This window comes from Melanerpes formicivorus, unplaced genomic scaffold (genome assembly GCF_026170545.1).
Source record: "Melanerpes formicivorus ecotype bairdi unplaced genomic scaffold, bMelFor1.0.p_v2 SCAF_41, whole genome shotgun sequence".
NCBI classification, from domain to species: domain Eukaryota; kingdom Metazoa; phylum Chordata; class Aves; order Piciformes; family Picidae; genus Melanerpes; species Melanerpes formicivorus.
Genome location: NW_027142393.1, coordinates 765,417 through 785,612, shown reverse-complemented (window position 1 = coordinate 785,612; position 20,196 = coordinate 765,417). Strand labels below are relative to the sequence as shown.

Below are 20,196 nucleotides of genomic sequence, written 5' to 3'. Positions count from 1 at the left end.
TTGAGCAGGAGCGTGGTCCTTGGTTGTTTGGGGTTCATGTAGACAGTAGTGATCTTACTGAGCTTCTAGTCGTTCCTCACACAAGAGGCTCTTGAACTTCATGTAGGTTTGAGCAGAGAAAACATTTGCTGTTTGTGTGCCTTCTGCTTCTTAGAACTGAAATTGAAGCTGGGCACAGGTTCTTAAGCTCAAACCCAGCTGTCTATTGAAGATCTTGCATCATTTCTCAGCAGCATGGCTGAGTCTCCCCTTTTTTCCCCCATGTATTTACAATATAAGAGATTTAAAATAACAACAAAAATGCTCAGGATCCTCCGTGATCTAGTAGAGAACCTGCTGGTAATGTGGGAGATAAGCTAAAAGAAATGAAGTATTTCTGTCCTTAACAGAAGAAACAAAGCTGCAAGAAAGACAGGTTGAATTAACAGAAATGAAGAATGAGGAATGTATTCTGTTCTGTTCTTTGTTGGCCATTGCCAGGAATCTTGTAAATATTGTTAATAAATATGTCTAAAAGTGCTAACTACATTATGCCAAAACACTCTTTGTCTTGTTGAGACTCTCTGTCTTCCTGGACAGAATTACAGAAGGTATTTGAGCTGAAGATAAACATCAGATACTGGTCCAAGATAATTTTTCCCACATACTCTGTGGTTGGAGTAGGTGTGATTACAAGACAGCTTTATTCTCCATAAACTCCTCAGAAATTTGGTTTAATGCTAAAAGCACCAAGAGCAGCAATACTAACTTTGGCCAGGGAAGTTAAGTAAACTGGTAGATGCCAAGAGGCCATGTACTGCAATCTGTACTTACTGGTGGTTATTTCTAGCATATTGTATTTTGTTGTTCATCCAGTAGCCAAGGATTTTAATATTTTTAACTTCTGGTATAATTCTTTTTTTAAGGTTAGTAGTTCCAATCAGAGGAAAGTTAATTTCTTTGAGGTATGGAATTCATCAAGAGGGGTAGCTCCAGGTGTTAAATAACCTAGGCAGCACCAATTTGGGTGACTTGGAACTGAATATAAATGAAATTCTTGAATTGGTCTAGTTATTGCAGTGTGCTTAGTAGCTTTTCCTGAGTGTTTGAAATTATAAAAACGGAGTTCAAAATATGTTGTTAGTGCCTGTCAATGTATGTAACCCATCTGTGTGTATAAAGGGTAATGAAACCAAGCTAATGCATCATCCTAAGTGGCACAGTCAGAGTGTTCAAACAGAGTTCAAAGAATCTTCATAAAGTTGTGTGGGATCAGCTGGAGTCACTCCTTAAATTAAACCCAAAAAGCCAGTGATCTCCTGGGCTGCATTAAGAAGAGTGTGACCAGCAGGTCAAGGGAGATTTTCCTCTCCCTCTGCTCTGCCTTAGTGAGGCTACATCCGGAGTGCTGGGTTCAATTCTGGGCTCCCCACTTCAAGAGAGACAGGGAACTACTGGAGAGGGTCCAGTGGAAACTATGAAGATGCTGAAAGGAATGGAGCATCTCTGTGAGGAGGAAAGGCTGAGAAACCTGGAGCTGTTTTGCCTGAAGAAGAGTAGCCTGAGAGGGGAATCTTCTCATGTTCAGCAAGAACTAAAGGACTTGTGGGGGGCAAGAGGATGGGGCTAAACTCTTTGCAGTGATGCTTAGCCACAGGACAAGTGGTAGTGGGCAGTAACTGGAATCCAGGAGGTTTCATCTGAAGATGAGGAGAAACTTCCTTGGTGTAAGGGTACTGGAGCCCTGGAGCAGGCTGCCCGGAGAGATCGTGGAGTTGTCATCTTTGGAGAGATTCCAGACCCACCTGAACGCTGTGATCCTGGGTAACCTGCTGTGGATGCCCCTGCTTTAGTGGGGAGGTTGAACTGGATGATCCCCAGAGGTCCCTTCCAACCCCCACCATGCTGGGATTTTGTGTGTACTTCATGTAATGGAGGGTTTGCTATTTTAAGTCATTGTGAGTTCAGCATTTTTAGAGGATCTGTTGAGGCTGTGGACTTTGAGTTTGTATATGTAAAACAGGTATTTGCCTGGTATCTCCACTCCTGAGCACCTACATGGTGCAGGCAGGGAGTGCTGGAAGCTCTGTTCCAGCCAGGAATTGGCACTGAGATGGTGTTCTGTGGCTTCATGACTGCTTTGGCTGTAGCTACCGTGATGTGGTTCTTCATTCTCTTGTGGTCAGTGCAGATGTATCTGCTGCCAGCAGGATCAACACTGTTCAGTCCTTTCTTAGTGCAAGAGCCTTCTGGGTGGCATTTGTGTTCATGAGTGAGCCAACTCTGGGATGGGATCTGGCAGAGAGCTTATCTTTCATTTTTTGGTTAGATCAGCCTCTGTATTTATCAGTTTTCTGTCTTGGCTCAGTGCATGATTGCTGGTGTTGGCATAGACAAGGTGGTAGGAATGTGGCTTGCTGGAGGGAAGCTGGTGGAACCACTTGTTTTCAGTGGTAACTCACACCTCTGTCAGCTTCAAATGACTGCGGAACCGCAGCCTTAATTTAGTTAGCCAAATGAAATTAGTTAAGTGAAACCCAATTTCATGTAACTTAAGTTAAAAACAAATTGCATTTCTGTAAGTTAATGTAAGCTCAGCTCCTAGGGGAGCTGGAGTAAACAAAAGCAAATCCCTCCTGACAGGCACTGCCCTGGGGAGTGGTCACAGTGGCAGAAGATGTAAACTAGGAGGTTGGTTTTGCAACAGCAGTTAGCAGCAGGGAGCTCTGCGCATTTATGCCAGGTAGACTTCAGTGGTAGGATCAGCCAGGCCCTGTGCTGCTGCACTGTGGAAACATGCAAAGTAGAGAAATGCACATGTTTTGGAGCAGGAAAACTGGACTCATCTGTCAGTCACAAGAACCTCCCAAGAATTCCCTGGAGGAAGGATTATGGGTGAGCTAGCAGACTGGTTGTTCTCCAGATACCTAACTAGTAGCAGGTCATCTGAAATACAGTGCTCTGTGTGGCTGGAACCAGTTCTTCAGTTGTTGCAGGCGTGAATGAGCGGTTGCATCTGTTGCTATGGCAGGGGCAGGAGCAGAGTGTGGTGATGGATGGTTCTGTCACTCAGCACATAAACCACCTGTGTCATGTGATGGCTTTTGAAGCCAGCAAGCTGCCATGCTAGAGGCCAACTCCAGGGTGAGCAATGGCTTTTTTCTGGAACCAGCACAGTTTTCTCAGTGCTTGGCAAAAGGTGAAAACTGGAGATTAGGATATCACTGAAATTGTTTCAGAGAGCAGTGATAGACAAACTTCAGGGAAGTAGGACACTTCCATGAGTGTCCCAGAGCTGTGGAGAGCTAGCTTGGCATTGATGAACTCCATATGGTGGCAGCAGTGGAAGAGTGGCTTGAGACTTAGCCCTTCATGTCTGCATTGGAAAAAGAGGTGGAAGGCCAGTATTGCTGCCATAGTTTCAGGGTCACTCACCTGCAGCCTCCCTGTAAACTCCCTTTGTTTGGAAGTGAGCTGTATTGATAACTCCAGCTCATGACACATAGAATGAGGAGCGTTGCTAGCAGAAGAAGAGCCTTGCCAGAAGGCATGGAGAGCAGGATGTGTGACAAGGGCTCCTGCTGTTCTTGCACTACTGGTGTCTTTCTGTGTAAGAAAATGAGACTGGATTTATTTGATGTAGCTTGTTCCTGGCAGGTTTGTGTTGGATACCTTTGAACTTGTCATTTTGATTATTTATCAAAATACTTTTGGAGAGTTGAAATTCTGAGTGTAGTTTTGGGTTTGTTGGGTTTGGGTTTTTTTTAAATGATTAAAGACCTTTCCCATTTTCAAGTTTTGCAGCACCTCATTTGTTATTCATGAAGTCTCAAACTGCTAAGAGAGACGATGTTTTATCAGCAAATAACTTCATACCATGTATGAAGTTTGGTGGACTTGATCCTTGGTGGACCTTGCTTAGCCAGTGGTTTATATAACAGCCAGAAAGGGTGGTTCCACTTTGGGTTGCATACACCCTTGTGTGACTTGAACTGGTCCTGATGCCCAGTGGATACTCCTGCAGACTGGTTCCAATTGCTAACAACAAGCAGTGAGGGAAGGACTCTCCTGCTTGCAACTGAGGTGCACCGTATGGTGGCTTTGGAAGTGTGTGGTGCAGTAATCTGCCTTCTCTAAGATGGAGATAGCATCATCACTGATACTCGTAATGTGTTCTTGAGCGTGAGTGATCTTCTAACTTCCTTCAGCATGAGGGTGGTCAGCTACTGGAGCAGGTTGCCCAGAGAGCTTGTGGATGCCCCATCCCTGGAAGTGTCAAGGTCAGGCTGGACAGAGCTCTGAGCAGCCTGGTCTAGTGGAAGGTATCCCTGCTTATGGCAGGGAAGTTGGAGCTAGGTGACCTTTAATGTCTTTTCCAACCCAAGCCATTCTGGGATTTGAAGTTTCTTATTGATTGATGGACAACTTTTATTCTTACTAGTCTTAGTGTCTGCTGCTAGTTAGATCTTATTTGGGCCTGCCTGATTTTTCTTTTTTTTTCTTTTGGTTTTTCTGGATGGTGGTTCAGGAAAGTGCACGGTTAAAGAACTTTCACTGACTGCTCTTCCCTCATTGTGGAGGTGAAGGCAAGTTTGCTGCTCACAATCTACAGGTGAACAGCATCACCTGTCTGTCAAAGGGATCTTCCTTTTCACTGATACTTGACTTGAAACATTTTTTTCACAGGGCATTACTGAATTATCTATTGACAGGCTGACTTTTTTTGATGTGCAATATCAGCATCTGTCTCAGGTTAGACAAGGAGTGCCTTTTCAGGGCTTCCCTGGATTTCTGTGCATTCTCATGTCACCTGTGAGAACATGGAGTTCAGGGTGGAGAGACCTGCTGTATTATTAGGATTGCTTTTCAAAAGAGTGAATATATCTAGTCTAGAAAATTTGTCTACCTCCCCTGAGCAGAGTTGTTTGGATGGGATTTCACAGTGTACAGGAGGACTGGAGTGGTTTTGTAGGCTCTTGGGGTGGGGGAGCTTTTGCAATTTCCTTGCTGGTGAAAGTGGCAGTTTATGCTCAAGAAGTCACTCAATCACAGACTGTAGTGGAGGGGAAGTGTGGTATCAGACATTGCTCCATAGGAGAAGGATATGCTGCTGAGGTTGGTCTTGCTTTGAAGAGCTCTGCCTTGAATTCAACTCTGGTGATGAACAGGTGGAACCAGTTGGTCCCCATTTGAGCAGTGGCCAGTGCTGTGTGAGGAAGAAGCTTTGTGAGGGCTACTGCTCGGGTGGCTCAACTCCTGTGTTTCAGCGTATGGCTGATGTGATGCACTCTTGGTGCCAGCACTGCTCTCAGATGGCTCTGCTGGGAGCACTCAGAGGTTGGAGCAGAGCTTGCAGGAGCTGAAGATGGTGTGGAGAGTGGTTTTATCAAGTTCAGCCCTGGTGTGTGGAAGTCAATTCAGCGATACTTGGCTGGTCACTGGCTCTTCTGCTCTTTGAACAGGGTTGTGGGGCAGTCACCCCAGGTACTACAGAAGTCTGTCTTCTCGAGTGCAGAGTCCTGCCTGGTGAGGGTTTTAATGCAGCTTTACAGAACTGTGAATTGAAAAATAATAAAATCTGGGTCGGTTTTTATCTCAGAGCTTTGGATTCCTACAGACTGCCCGAGGAGAAGCAAGAGCCAGTGCTAAGCTGCAGGTGAAGTCTAAAAGAGCTGTTAGTTGTTAGAGAGCAAACTATGAGTCATGTCCAGTGACAGTGTCTTAGTTGTACAGCTTCTATTATTGAATTATTAATAACAGTTCCACTTAATACATAGTTACAACCCCTTATTATCTAATTTCTTTTTGAAGTAAGTGTCTGTTTACAAGTGTGTTTTAAGCCAGAGAAGCCTTCTGACCAAATGGTGCTGTCAGAGGTAGGATGGGTCAAGCTCTGTCTCCTCTGAGAGGAAACAGTTTGCAGCTGAAAATGGTAAGGGGCTGCTTGATAGCACCTCAGCTGTGTATGACTGAGCATCCATGCCCAGCCACATAGATGAACTGCTGGTAGTGGTTCAGGGAATTCATTGTGTTGGAACAGAGAGTGGTCTTGGGTTGGACTGAGATAGAGAGAGAACAGGCTGCTTACCACCTGCTGGTTGACTGGCCAGGCTGGGGCAGAGAAGACAATAGAATTTCCTTCAGACTTTTTTTGTCTTTTGCTCCTGGTCTTCCAAGTTTTTGTTTTAAAGTCATTTCAAAGCATACTGAGAAGCTGAGCAGCAGAGATATCCTGTAAGTTAGCACTCAGAACCATGAGTTAAGAGCATAAAGATACTTGTCAAATAGAACAGATTTCAAGAAACCTTCACTGCTGTAAATACAGTACGGTGTTGATTGAATTATTTGAAGTGTTGTGGTTAGTGCTTCACCTCTTCAGGGCTTTTACATTTCATATGAAGAGTTCTTGCTGCTGTATGCCATTTGGTTACACTTTGTAGGATCCTAGAACAGCAAGGTGGAAGGGATGTCAGTGATCATCTGGTCCAAACTTTGGTGGCAAAAGCACGGTCTCAACATGAGGACCCAGCACCTTCTCCCCTTGTTGGGGGAAAATTTAGTTTCTGCTTTGTCACCTGAATGATAACTGCCTTCTGCTTTCAGTAGTGCTAGAAACTTTGTCAGTGTATGGAAAAGAAATGCATGCACAATCTGTAATAAAGACATGAGCTTTGCTGTAAAGTGGAGAACTTTGGGGAGTGTGGAAGAACATTTGGATCCTAAATCTAGAGCTGAGTTGACCTTGGGGCAGGGAATAATTCCCATAGGACTGGTCTAGTATATTTATGGTTTGTTGAGGTTGTATGAAGAAGGAAAAAGTTTAGTCTGTTAAGTATTTTAAGGCTCTGGGTGTGTTGAACTATTTAAAGACGGGCAACTGAAATTATTGGAACTTCAGCTTTGTGTCAAATGTGGGATTTGATTGAAAATTGACTTAATTGTTAAGAATCCTATCATGATGCTCTGGAGGAGCTGTGTTACAACAGCATTAAGAAGCATTTTTGATCTTGTTTTGTGAAGTTGTATTAAAGTATATGTGTCTGTGAGACTTTTTTAAACAAAAGCTTTTTTCCTGTCACCCCTTCAAACCACTCAGAGTGAAAAATGTCTTTAAGTCCCCTCACATAGGTGTTGAGTTGCTGGAATGTGTCCAGAGAAGGGCAACAAAGCTGCGGAGGGGTTTGGAGCACAGCCCTGTGAGGAGAGGCTGAGGGAGCTGGGGTTGCTTAGCCTGGAGAAGAGGAGGCTCAGGGGAGACCTTATTGCTGTCTACAACTACCTGAAGGGAGACTGGGGGTTGGTCTCTTCTCCCAGGCAAGCAGCACCAGAACAAGAGGACGCAGTCTCAAGCTGTGCCAGGGGAGGTTTAGGCTGGATGTTAGGAAGAAATTCTTCCCAGCAAGAGAGATTGGCCATTGGGATGTGCTGCCCAGGGAGGTGGTGGAGTCACCATCCCTGGAGGTGTTTAAGAAGAGCCTGGATGAGGCACTTGGTTTAGTTGATGAGATGGTGTTGGATGATGGGTTGGACTTGATGATCTTGAAGGTCTTTTCCTGTTCTCTTCAGATGAGCAACTTCTACCTACCTTCTTGCAGCTCTTCCGTGGGGCGACTTTCTAGCATAAAGAGAAAGTGTTACAGCAGAGATTTGCTAATCTGCAGCTTGACTGGTTCTGATTTCTGAGTGTCAGATGCAGGCTGGCATGTTATTTACCCAGCATCTCAACGTCTGTTTCCGTTGCAGCCTTCAATCTGGACAATGAGCAGCCAGACTACGACATGGACTCTGAGGATGAAACCCTACTGAACAGGCTGAATCGGAAGATGGAAATCAAGCCGCTGCAGTTTGAAATAATGGTTGACAGACTCGAGAAAGCCAGTTCTAGTCAGGTATTGTACTGTGGGGACAATCCACTGAGGCTTTCTCATTTCTGACTTTGCTGGTGGTGTTTTTTGCTTCTCAGTTCGTTTGATGTGCTGCTAATAGGATAAATGTTGATGTGTGTCTGCAGTTACACAGAAGTCACGTTGGCAGTATTAGTAACTTAGAAAAAAGGGAGGAGCTTTTGGGAGCTGTTTGGGGAGGAGTTGTGTTTACCTTTTCACTCCTGAGCATGGTGTGTTAGACAGGACAACTTAGAAGATCATGTTTAACCTGTGTTGGTGAGGAAGAAGCTTGTGGTGATCAGCAGATGATAGCAGGATTTGGCTATAAACATACATGAGAATCCAAATTCATTCTTTCGTTTGGTGCTGGTGGGTATTTAATAATCAGTTCCTGAGGCGTGTGTTCCATGAGCCCAGTGTCTAGAGACGGGTCCTGAGGCCAAAAACATTGCTCAAAAGTTACATCTGAAGGGTCAGTTTCTGAAAGACAAGCCTGAAATGGGTAGAGTTGTTTCTCAGTGAAGTGGGTGTTTTGCAGGAGTGAAGGATCTGTTGCACGATCCACAGCTCTGCCTTCAGTTGCTTAACCTGATTTAGTCCAGTGCTTTTTGTTCAGGCCAAAATGTTGTATTGTCTACATCTTGGAGCAACTGTAACAAGGATTAGTTAAAGTTTCCTTGCTGGGTTAAGAAGATGGGATGTGAATAAAAAAGCCTGCAGAGTGCATTGAATGGTCCTTGTTGAACACATGCTGCTCAGATCTGTGAGAGCTTTGATGGAGATACCCCTGTTTTGGCTTTCAGCTGAAGCAATTCTGGTTATCACTTCTTTGGATTAATTTGCATCCTCCTTACACTCTTTTCATCTTTCATTGCCTGAGTAATGAAGTTAAATGTAAGAACTTACAGTTGTTTGCCTAAAATTCTTACGATATTTATTGTAAGAATATGAATTTTTCTGCATAGGCAGCTGGCCCTTTCTCTTTCCCTTAAATGTAAATAGCACTGAAGCATTGCAGAGGTCAAGAGTATTTTGAAGCAGAAAGTGCTTATTTAAGGAAATCCATGACAGAAAAGATGTTGGATGAGGTGTGTAAAGAGAAATCCCTCTTTGTAGGTGAAGCTTCTGTGGGATTTTCTGTGTAGTATTTTCTGCCTGGCTGCAGGGATTGCAAGGTGTGTGTTCCAGCTGCTTGTCCTGCTTTGGGGCTAAAGAGTTTTAGTTCCTGTTGAGTAGCTCGGTCCTGAGCTCTGTGTTAGGAATGGAAAGATAAAAACAGCTCTTGCAGGTTACTGGAGCCTGGGAAAGAAAGAAGTTTGGCTGCCTGGCAGATTGCTTCCCCACTCGGGGTTATAATGCTCTCACATGCCACCTGGGGTGCTGCACAGTTCTCTTGCAGTTTACATGACTTACCTCTGGAAGAGAAAAGGTTGCAGATGGGAGCACCTTCCTCAGCAAGGAGAGAGCTCCAGATGTGGATGTTTCCCTAGGAATCCTTTGCTAACCTGATTTAAGCAGGGAATATAGGGAGTCTGCATCCGTGTTACTGGCAGTACTTGAGAAACAAGGAAGCAGGGTTGAAATGTAACTTTTCTGTGTGTTCCAGGCAGAGTTGTTGATACATTTGTTGGTTGGTGGGGTTTTTTGGTTTGGTTTGTTTTAAGAAATATGTTAGTGGGAAGCAGGGAGCAAAGGACAAAGAAGACTGGAATTATTTTAAGGCAGTGTTCACAGTGGTGGAGTGATGTTTGTGTATTGGCTACGTACACAATCACATCACCACCTACATGTGGATGGGGCATGCTGGCTATTAACCAGGCTGCTGTCCACTGCCTAGAACAGAGGCAGAATTACTGGTCTAGTGCAGCAGGAGGTCATGAGCACAGAGGGATTACTGACTTTTTTTCTTTATTTTAAAAACAAGTTAGTGTTTTTCTAATCCTACAGTAGATTGCAGGGGGTTCACACTCTCCTGGCTGGAACTAACACTTAGAGTAGCAGTGGTTAAACTTAGGATAGCCTTGTTTCTCTGAAATATATAATTTCATTTTCAGTTTATCCTAACATAAGGACAAGACTTCACATAGTTTGACATGTTGCAAAACCAGAGTTAAGTTTTTTGGCTGATACTGTTCCCATTGTGGGGAAGACAAAAGTGCTGTCCAATTGCTGTTTTAAGTGATAGTACAGATTCTGTTTTCTTTTTATTTAAGGGTTTGGTTTAAGATGATAGGAGGTTGTCAAACGAATGTATTGGTTAGTGATGCCTGTTGCATTTATTTGGTCTGATTGCCATAAAAAAAGCTGAACATAAGAAAGGGGGTGGGGGGAAGTTGTTATGTAATTAATAGACTCAATTTCAAAGATGTTTTCCAACCTAAAGGAGTCTATGATTCTATAATTACCTGTGTTTAACCACCTCCTACTGAAATAACTTAGGTAAAAAGTGAGCATCTTTGTGTCACTCAGCTGTTATAAAGGGGAGGGTTGGTACCCTTTTCAATCACAAAGTAAACATTTGAAGGGAAAAAATAACAAATCAGTTTATTTCAGAATAGACAGTAGAATATTATCATATTATCATAGAATGGTCTGGGTTGGAAGGGACCTTTAAAAGTCATCTAGTCCAACCCTCCTGCAGTCAGCAGGGACCTCTGCAACTAGAGCAGATTGCTCAGAGCCCCAGTCAACCTGACCTGCAATGGTTCCAGGGATGGGCCATCTATCAGTCCAGTTCTGGGCCCCTCAGTTTAAGAAGGACATCGAGACACTTGAACGTGTCCAGAGAAGGGCAACAAGGCTGGGGAGAGGCCTTGAGCACAGCCCTGTGAGGAGAGGCTGAGGGAGCTGGGGTTGCTTAGCCTGGAGAAGAGGAGGCTCAGGGGTGACCTCATTGCCCTCTACAACTACCTGAAAGGTGGTTGTAGCCAGGAAGGGGTTGGTCTCTTCTCCCAGGCAACCAGCACAAGGGGACACAGTCTCAAGCTGCACCAGGGGAGGTTTAGACTCGAGGTGAGGAGAAAATTCTTCACTGAGAGAGTCATTCGTCATTGGAATGTGCTGCCCAGGGAGGTGGTGGAGTCACCGTCCCTGGAGGTGTTCAAGAGGGGATTGGATGTGGCACTTGGTGCCATGGTCTAGTCATGGGGTCTGTGGTGACAGGTTGGACTCGATGATCCTCGAGGTCTCTTCCAACCTTAGTGATACTGTGATACTGTGATCACCTCTCTGGGCAACCTGAGCCAGGGTCTCCCCACCCTCAGTGTAACAAATTTCTTCCTTCTCTCTAGTCTGAATCTCCCTCTTTTAGTTTAAAACTATCACCCCTTGTCCTGTCAGTAGAATCTCTTCTAGGGGAATCAACATGAAACTGCAGAGAATTGTACATTAATAATGGCCAACCAATAAGGAACTCCTTTAGGGGGGTTTAGAAGAAAAATAGTCAAATAGAAGTGATTCCCACATCATGCTCTGCAGCCTATAGTAGGTTGTTTATACCTTGTGCATGTTACTGCTTCAAATAGTGTTTCCAGGTTTCATGAAGAAATTGATGAAGTTCTAGACTGTTGTGTGGAAGTTTCTGATGATGCTGGTTCAGAAAAGTTGGCACCTGTGTACTTCACTCAGGAGGACCAACTGGTAGCTTCAGTACTGTAGCACAGATCCATATTTTTTTCTCCCTTCATGGTCTTGTGCTGGAAACAAATCAGGTTTATGTAGAAAGTGCACAAGAGATGCGAATGTGCAGTTACTTCCTTCTACTCCCACCTCATCTCACCTGCACCTTTTGGATGTTCTCTTCCAGCTTGTCACACTTCAGGAAGCTAAATTGCTGCTAAACGAAGATGACTACCTTATTAAGGCTGTGTATGACTACTGGGTAAGGAAGCGTAAAAACTGCAGAGGGCCATCTCTCATCCCCCAAATCAAACAAGAAAAGAGGGATGGCTCCACCAACAACGACCCCTACGTTGCCTTCCGAAGGAGAACTGAGAAGATGCAGACAAGAAAGGTAACTTGGCAGTCTTGACTCTCAAATTGGCCACTGTAAATCCTCCAGTCATGGGAATCGCCTCTGCAGCATGCTGCAGGATCTGTCCTGTGGTATATTACTGTCATGGGCTAGTCATGAGGTCTGTGGTGACAGGTTGGACTCGATGATCCTTGAGGTCTCTTCCAACCTTAGTTATACTGTGATACTATCCACAGCTACTGATCTGACTGTCAGTAGCTGCACTGCTAGATCAGCCAGCCCCACTTCAAGCCTGCTGCACAATGAAGTCCATGTTTAATCCATCAGTTCTCTATAGACACCTTTACAGTCTCTGTTTTCTGAAAGCTGAAGCTCAAAGGGCAGTTTATGGTGGTTGGCACATGAACAAGTGGCTGTGGGACTTGCTAGGTTACAAAATTCCCTCTCTGTAAAAAGGAGAGAGGGATCTTCCATTTGCCATGGAGCAGAGTTCAGGGTTTGTATCTGCAGCATGAGCTGGAGCAGGAAATCTATAACCACTTAGCATTTTGTATGCTTATGTACACAACTTCATGTACAGACTCAAGGTGGAAAGAGTTGTAGCAGCCAAGTCTGCAGTTCCCTGTTCTGACAAGCTTTGCCTGGCTTGATCTGAGCAGACAAAGCAGTGGGGGGAAACATGTGAAAAGCTCTTTCTCAGCATCCTCAGAAGTTGTGTTTTGTGGCTTTGGTTACCAAGTAGGTTATGCCTTAGGAAAAGATGCTTCTGAGTGTGCTTGTATGATTCTGACTTGCAGCTGCATTGTATTGTGAACAGCCATTCTATTTTGTGGTTATTTATGCCTCCCAGGTTTTGCTTTTGACTTAAAATATGTTTAATCCTTCAACAGAATCGGAAGAATGATGAAGCCTCTTACGAGAAGATGTTGAAATTAAGAAGAGAGTTTAGCAGAGCCATAACCATCTTGGAGATGATTAAGAGAAGGGAGAAAACAAAACGGGAGCTGTTGCATTTGACATTAGAAGTTGTTGAGAAAAGGTAACACTGCAGATTATATCTGTAAGAGCTCTTGGCTTGTGTCAGCAACAATGTGGCCAGCAGGGAAGGGATTGTCCCCTTATACTGAGCACTGGTGAGGCCACATCTTGAATACTGGGTTCAGTTTTGGGCCCCTCACTCTCAAGAAGGACACTGAGGTCCTGGAGCATGTCCAGAGAAGGGCAGTGAAGCTGGTGAAGGGTCTAAAGCACAAGTCTTGAGAAGAGCAGCTGAGGTGACTGGGGTTGTTCAGTCTGGAGAAAAGGAGGCCTGTGGGAGACCTTCTGGCTCTCTTTACCTCCCTGAAAGGAGATTGGAGCCCGCTGAGTATCATTCTCTTCTCTCCAGTATCAGGGGAGGAATGAGAGGAAATGGCCTGAAATTGTGCCAGGGAGAGTTTAGATTGGATGTTAGGAAAAAGGCCTTTCCTGCAAGAGAGGTCAGGCATTGGAACAGGCTGCCCAGGGAGGTGGTGGAGTCGCCATCCCTGTAGGGGTTGAAAAGCTGTGTAGATGGGATGTGGAGGGATACGGTTTAGCAGTGACCAGGCAGCTCTGGGTTAGTGGATGGACTCCCTGATCTTGGAGGCCTTTCCAACCTTAACAATGCAATGATTTATAGCACAGAGAGTTCAACTCTCATCACATAGGTTTGGAAACACTGCCTGTAATTTGTTGGTGAATGGATTCTAGTGTTCTGTACATGCACAGCTTCAGAAGCCAAAATAGAAAGGTTTATATTTGCCTGTTTTGTTCCACACATTTCCCATGGGAATACAGCGTTGTGTTTATTTCTAGGTACCATTTGGGTGATTATGGAGGTGAAATCCTTAATGAAGTGAAGCTTAATAGACCTGAGAAGGAGATGAGCACAACTCCATCCACTCTTCATAATGGAAATCATCATAAAGTTCAAGAATGTAAAGTTAAGGTAAGGTTTCTCCTGCTGCCAGGCTCTCACTAGCAGTTCCATCATTTTTGAGTCCAGCCTGCCACATTTGAAGGTAGGAGATGAGGAGGCTGCTGTGTTTGCTTCCAGTTTAGCATCTGTTTTAAATGTTAGTTTTAAAAGCTGGGCTGCTGGTGCTGTTTGTTCCTTTGGACAGCAGCACTGCAGTAATCTTTATTTTCCTCTCCAGCTCTGTCTGTTCTTGTAAGGTGATGTAAACAGGGAGGTGTCAAGTGGGCATCAAGGCCTCCATCAGACTGCAAAATGCAGTCAGTTACTTTTCCTCCTCCCTTTAAAGGGAGACTGGAACACTGAATTTTTCTGTGTTATCCATGTCTGACCCTCAGTACAAAGATAATCCTGAAAACGCAGGATTTTACTGAATTACAGCTAGAATGCCAAAAGATTCTGAGCTGATGAAGTGGTCTTTGTTTAGTAACTTCCAGACAGAGGAATACAACTGTTACATCTTGTGACAGCTGGAAACAGCTGGAAGCAGTTACTGTTTTAAAAACCACTGGTATTTTCAGTAGGTTACCATGACTGAGGCCTGTACACTTTTCTGTAAGACCCAGCAGGTGCAGTTCTGTCTGCCACTGCTTGGCCCTTAGCATTAGGTAAGCAGCAAACACAGAGAGGTAAAAGAAAAGTGCAGCCTCAAACACTGGGTTCAGTTTTGGGCCCCTCACTACAAGAAGGACATTGAGGTGCTGGAGTTGCTCTCTACAACTCCCTGACAGGAAGTTGGAGCCCGGTGGGGGTTAGTCTCTTCTCCTGACTATCAGGTGATAGTCTAGAGGAAATAGCCTGAAATTGTGTCAGGGGAGGTTTAGGTTGGACATGAGGAACAATTTCTTTGCTGCAAGAGTGGTCAGGCACTGGAACAGACTGCCCAGGGAGATGGCAGAGTCACCATGACTGTAGTGTTGAAGAAACCTGTGGACATGGCACTTGGGGACATGGTTTGATGGCCTTGGTGGTGTTGGGTTGAAAGTTGGACTGGATGGTCTTAGAGGTCTTTTCCAACCGAAACAATTCTATGATTCTGTGAAAGAGCAACTAAATTTGGGAACCTTCAGCTTCTGCCAAGGAATGGAATGCTGCTCAGAGAGAAGGAGTATGTAGGGGTGCAAGGCTCGTGTTGGTCTGTCACATGTTGGTTAGTCACTCTGAAGCTGGTGATGCTGAGGAATTCTGTGCTTAGGCTACTTGGACAACACCTTCCTTTGCATTTTTATTAAGCTGTGCAGAAGCCCAGCATATCCAGGTTTATTTTTGTAATTGACCATGTTAATAACATTCAGAGAAGCAGTAATGTAAGAATAATCCATAGCTAGAAATGCTGAACTTCAGGTTTGGGGTGGTTTTTCCCTTTCTTTTTTCTCTTGTCTCATGAAGAAACATTCCACACCCCATGCAGTGATGTGCAGTTCCATTTGCAGCAAAGACAGCATCCTGTAGTCATAAGCAGCTTGCTCTACAAGCACCAGTACTGAACCAGGCTGCCCAGAGAGGCTGTGGAGTCTCCTTCTCTGGGTCCTTCCAGACCCACCTGAACACTGATCCTGGACAAACTGCTGTGGATGTCCCTGCTTTAGCAGGGGCTTTGGACTGGATATCTCCAGAGGTCCCTTCCAACTGCCACTGCACTGGGATTCTGGGATTGTAATTATGCTTACTGAACTGAGTGCAGCAGAGAAAAAGGATAAGACCTGATGGTCTACCTTTAATGTGACAGGAAAAGAAACACACCCAGCTTTGACTTCAGACCTGTTTTTGAGGAAATAACTGGAAATACAGTTGGCTGTAAGGCTGGAGAGCTGCAAACCTTTAAGTTTGTATTTAGCACCCACGACACCTTGTGGTGACTGTGTGTAATGCCAGCCTCTTGCCTTGCTCTCGGGCAGGGATGGTGTTGCACCTTTTGGTCCTCCTCTCCACTTAAGGAAGCTGAGCCCCTTTACTGGAAGGTCAGTCAGACACTTCCTGATGAGCAGCCATTTGGAGAAAACGGGATTTCCAGTTGCAGTATACTGTGTGTACTGCAAACAGGAAGGCTCTCAGTACATCCCATGGCTTGTGTGTTACTAACCCACACCTGTAAACATGAGCTGAGGCGAAGCTCTGGGGGTTCAGGTGTTCAGAATAAATTTCATGGTAGGTGTCTGCAGCAGTTTGCTGGATGTTGAGACGCTTTGGGCAATAAGGAGTCATCTCTTCAAGGTCTGAGGAAGGGTTAATTACTATATATATTTTTGGATTGTTTTTCACAAACAGCATCCTCATCATTCATCCCTAAAGGAGGAGGTGTCAGATGTTGTACGTCAAAAGAAGAAGTACCTGAAGAAACCCAAAATGGAGTGTGTGGTAGCTCCTCAGCAGCCCTCTGCCGAGCCCTTGCCCCTTATCAGCAAGAGCGACATTAAGCAGTATGACTTCCACAGCTCGGATGAAGATGAGTTCCCACAGGTAATAGATAGTGTGTTGCACCACCACAGCCTGCAGAGGTGGACGTTCTAGTTGCCAGTGATTTGACCAGGCTAGGCTGAAGTAGAGAATAACTCTGGACAGTGGAAAAACGTAACAGATAGATGGGTAACCTGTGAGTTTGTTTTCGTCTAAGCTATGGAATCATAGAATTGGTTGGGTTGGAAAAGACCTCCAGGATCATCCAGTCCAAGCATTGGTCTAATACTGCCATGGCCATTAAACCGTGTCCCAAAGTGTCATCTCCACACATTTCTTGAACACTTCCAGGGACAATGACTTCACCACCTGCCTGGTGCCTGTCCACTCTTGCAGGAAATACTTCTTTTCTAGTATCCAGCCAAAGTATCCTTGGCACAATTTCAGGCCATTTTCTCTCATCTGTCATCTAATACTTGGGAGAAGACACCAACCCCACCTGGCTCCAGCCTCCTTTCAGGGAGTTGTAGAGAGTGAGAAGCTCTTCCTTCAGCTTCCTCTAAACAACTCCAGTTTCCTCAACTGCTCCTCACCTGACTTGTTCTCCAGACCCTTCATCAGCTTTGTTGCCCTTCTGTGGGCATGTTCCAGCACCTCAACGTCCTACTTGTAGTGAGGGGCCCTAAACTGAACCCAGGATTTGAGATGTGGCCTCATCAGTGTGCAGCACAGGGGCATGACTGCTTTCCTGCTCCTGCTGGCCACTGTTGCTGATTGAGGCCAGGATGCCATTTGCCTTCTTGGTTGCCTTGGCACACTGCTGGCTCGTGCTGACTGCTGTCAACCAGCACCCTGTTGGAGAAGCTGGTATTTAATATATAAACATGGCAGTAGATACTACAGAAATACCAACCTGTGTAATACATCCAGTATGTGGTTTACACCTAGCAGCTGGGGGAATGACTTTGCTTTCTGTTCTAGGTGCCCTCCCCAGTGTCAGAAGCAGAAGAAGAAAACGACCCTGATGGACCGTGTGCTTTCAGGAGAAGAGCAGGATGCCAGTATTATGCTGTAAGCTCTCTGCTGTGGGCTTCAGCTGGGGGGGTGGTTGTTGTCTTTGTTTGTTTGTTTGTTTGAATTGCTGATGTACTACTGCTTCTCTTCCCACTTTCACCACAAAAGCTTTGCTTTGGTGAATTTGGCTAAGTCTTGGCATGAAAGGATTGAACCTCCAGCACTGCTGTTGCTGTAGATGTAACCTGATCACAAACATTGATTATTTTAATGCATGTTTATTAACCTGCCAAATAAGACAGGTCAGACAGCACACAGCACTTCTGCTTGTAAAGGTTGTGCAGGTTTGAGCTGATAATAATAGCAAAGACACTAATGGAATAATAAAACTGCCCTGAGGGAAGCTGGTGGGGCAGATACACTGCCAAGAGTTGGATATTAGAACAAAGGCTGTGCAGAGCAGCAGTTGTTTTGGGAGCAAAACTAAAGGGCAAGTTTACAAACCCCTGTTGAAATCACCTGCACGAGTGAGCTACAGGCTTAGCTGGGAATTGTCCCTCTGCTGCATACAGCTGGTGATTCAGCAGGATCCTTGACAAATGAACAGGCCTTCTTGGTATTGCCTTTGTCACTGTAAGTATTGAAAGTACTCTTCTCTACTTAGCACTGGAGTCGTCTGTATAGTTTTGAGGTATTCCTATCAGTTACTTTTCATCAACTCATTTTTACAGACAAAAGCTTTCATGCTACTGACCTTCACTAGCAAGAGTAGACAAATTCATTAGAACAGGCCCTCAGCTGATCATTCGGTGTAGTCAAAGTGCAGCCTTGCCTGCAGGAAGTTGTAGAATAGCTTGAAAAATACCTTTAAAATCATAAAGTCCACTAACCCAACACTGCCAAGTCAAATCACTAAACCATGTCTCTCAGAGCCACATCTACATGGCTTTTAAATACCTCCAGGGATGAAGATTCCACTGCTGCCCTGGGCAGCCTGGTCCAGGCCCTGACAACCCTTTTGGGGAAGAAATTGTTCCTCATATCCAACCTAAACCTCCCCTGGTGCAACGTGGGGCAATTTCCCCTTGTCCTGTCACTTTTTGCTTGGGAGAAGAGAGCAATCTCCTCCTCAACTCCAGCCTCCTTTCAGGGAGTTGTAGAGAGTGACAAGGTCTCCCCTGAGCTTGAACAACTCCAGTACCCTCAGCTGTTCCTCAGTTTCTCATAGCCTGAAGCTCAGAGGCTGTGACAAGGAAAGAATTGCTCCCTGTGTTTTAGATCTTGTGATCAATCACCTAAAGAGATACTGCCAGGCAGGAGGTGCTGGGCTAGGTGGGCCTGTGTCTGAGCAGGGCAGTTTTATGTCCTACTTCTGGGCAGAAGGAAGTAATTTTGTCTTGTTCTATATTTTGGTTGAGGTGTCTTTAATTTTCTGATTAATCAAGGAAAGAGGATTTTCTGCTTTGTGAGTTCCTACTGGGTTTGGTTTTTAAATCCCCCAAGTTCTTTTGTGTTCTGAGCATATTAATCAAGTGACAGTTCTCTGGGCTTTTTCTGTATTCCAGCCTGTGTGTGATGATCACTTAGTATAACCTACTCAATGTCTGTGCTCTGAGTATAACATGGCCTTTTCTTTTTGTCTTTGCAGCCTCGTTTGGACCAAACTAATTCTCCATATGAAAACTCAGACTTGGCAGAATTGGACAAACTGAGGTTCAGGCATTGCCTTACAACCCTTACAGTTCCAAGAAGGTGTATAGGGTTTGCAAGAAGACGAATTGGCAGGGGTGGAAGGTACAGTTGTGCTATTTTGCTCTTCTTTTCTCTTTTGAAAGGGAACCAAGTGTTGGAAGCAGTTAAACTGACTTGCTCTGATGTTTCTGCCCTCTCCACTCAGGGTTATAATGGACCGAATATCCACAGAACACGATCCTGTCTTGAGACAGATTGACCCGGAAATGCTGAACAGTTTTTCAAGCTCTTCCCAGACTTTAGACTTTTCTTCTAATTTCTCACGGACCAATGCTTCCAATAAACGTTGTGAAAACAGACTGTCCCTTTCTGAAATCCTAAGCAATATCAGATCATGTCGACTGCAGTGTTTCCAGCCAAGGCTACTCAATCTACAGGACAGCGATAGCGAAGAATGTACCTCAAGGAAACCAGGGCAGACTGTGAATAGCAAAAGAGTCTCGGCAGCGTCTGTAGCTTTATTGAACACCAGCAAGAATGGCATATCAGGTAGGACAGTATTGAGTTCTTCTGCAGCCTAAAATACTGAATGCCAGGGGGTTCACTTGTGACTGGATGGCCTGATGGGATCTTCAGCAGTGGCGTGTTCCTAAAGCAAAGATCCATACAAGCTGATTATTTTGTCTGTCTTAGAGTATGCTGAGATTTTGCACAGACATCCTCTTCTTCCTGCTTTTGTTAACGGTAGAGTCTTGATCCAGTGCTGGACTTAACCATGCATTACCCAAAGGAGGAATGCTGCTCCTATTCAAGCATTGCTCAGGTGTGATTGAAGCCAGTACCAGAACAAGAGGACACAGTCTCAGGCTGTGCCAGGGGAGGTTTAGGTTGGTTGTTAGGAAGAAGTTCTATACGGAGAGAGTGATTGCCCATTGGAATGGGCTGCCTGGGGAGGTGGTGGAGTCACCATCATTGGAGGTGTTCAGGAGGAGACTTGATGGGGTGCTTGGTGCCATGGGTTAGTTGTTTAGGTGGTGTTGGATTGGTTGATGGGTTGGACACGATGATCTTGCAGGTCTCTTCCAACCTGGTTGTTTATTATTATTGTTGTTGTTATTGTTGTTATTATTAATAATATTGAAGCTCTTAATTGCCCTAACCTTACTTGAGGAGAGAAGCTGCCAGTGCAGCCATCTCTCCTGAATCAGCTTGATGGCCTAATAGCTCCAGAAGAACCAAAGTTGGAATAAAAGTCACAA

At 44.9% G+C, this 20,196-nt stretch overlaps 1 protein-coding gene across 2 annotated transcripts in view; it reads left to right on the top strand.

Annotated features, from left to right (window-relative positions):
• EPC2 (enhancer of polycomb homolog 2) overlaps nt 1–20,196 on the top strand; it is a 53,494-nt gene that overhangs the window by 19,559 nt on the left and 13,739 nt on the right. The window contains exons 3-10 of one of the 2 annotated variants that reach the window (XM_068158684.1): nt 7,723–7,868; nt 11,671–11,877; nt 12,729–12,877; nt 13,675–13,807; nt 16,103–16,294; nt 17,213–17,302; nt 18,894–19,039; nt 19,143–19,486. In XM_068158684.1, the coding sequence (XP_068014785.1) occupies nt 7,723–7,868; nt 11,671–11,877; nt 12,729–12,877; nt 13,675–13,807; nt 16,103–16,294; nt 17,213–17,302; nt 18,894–19,039; nt 19,143–19,486 (1,407 nt within the window). The remainder of the gene's footprint in view (nt 1–7,722; nt 7,869–11,670; nt 11,878–12,728; nt 12,878–13,674; nt 13,808–16,102; nt 16,295–17,212; nt 17,303–18,893; nt 19,040–19,142; nt 19,487–20,196) is intronic. The other variant, XM_068158685.1, reaches the window with a different exon arrangement.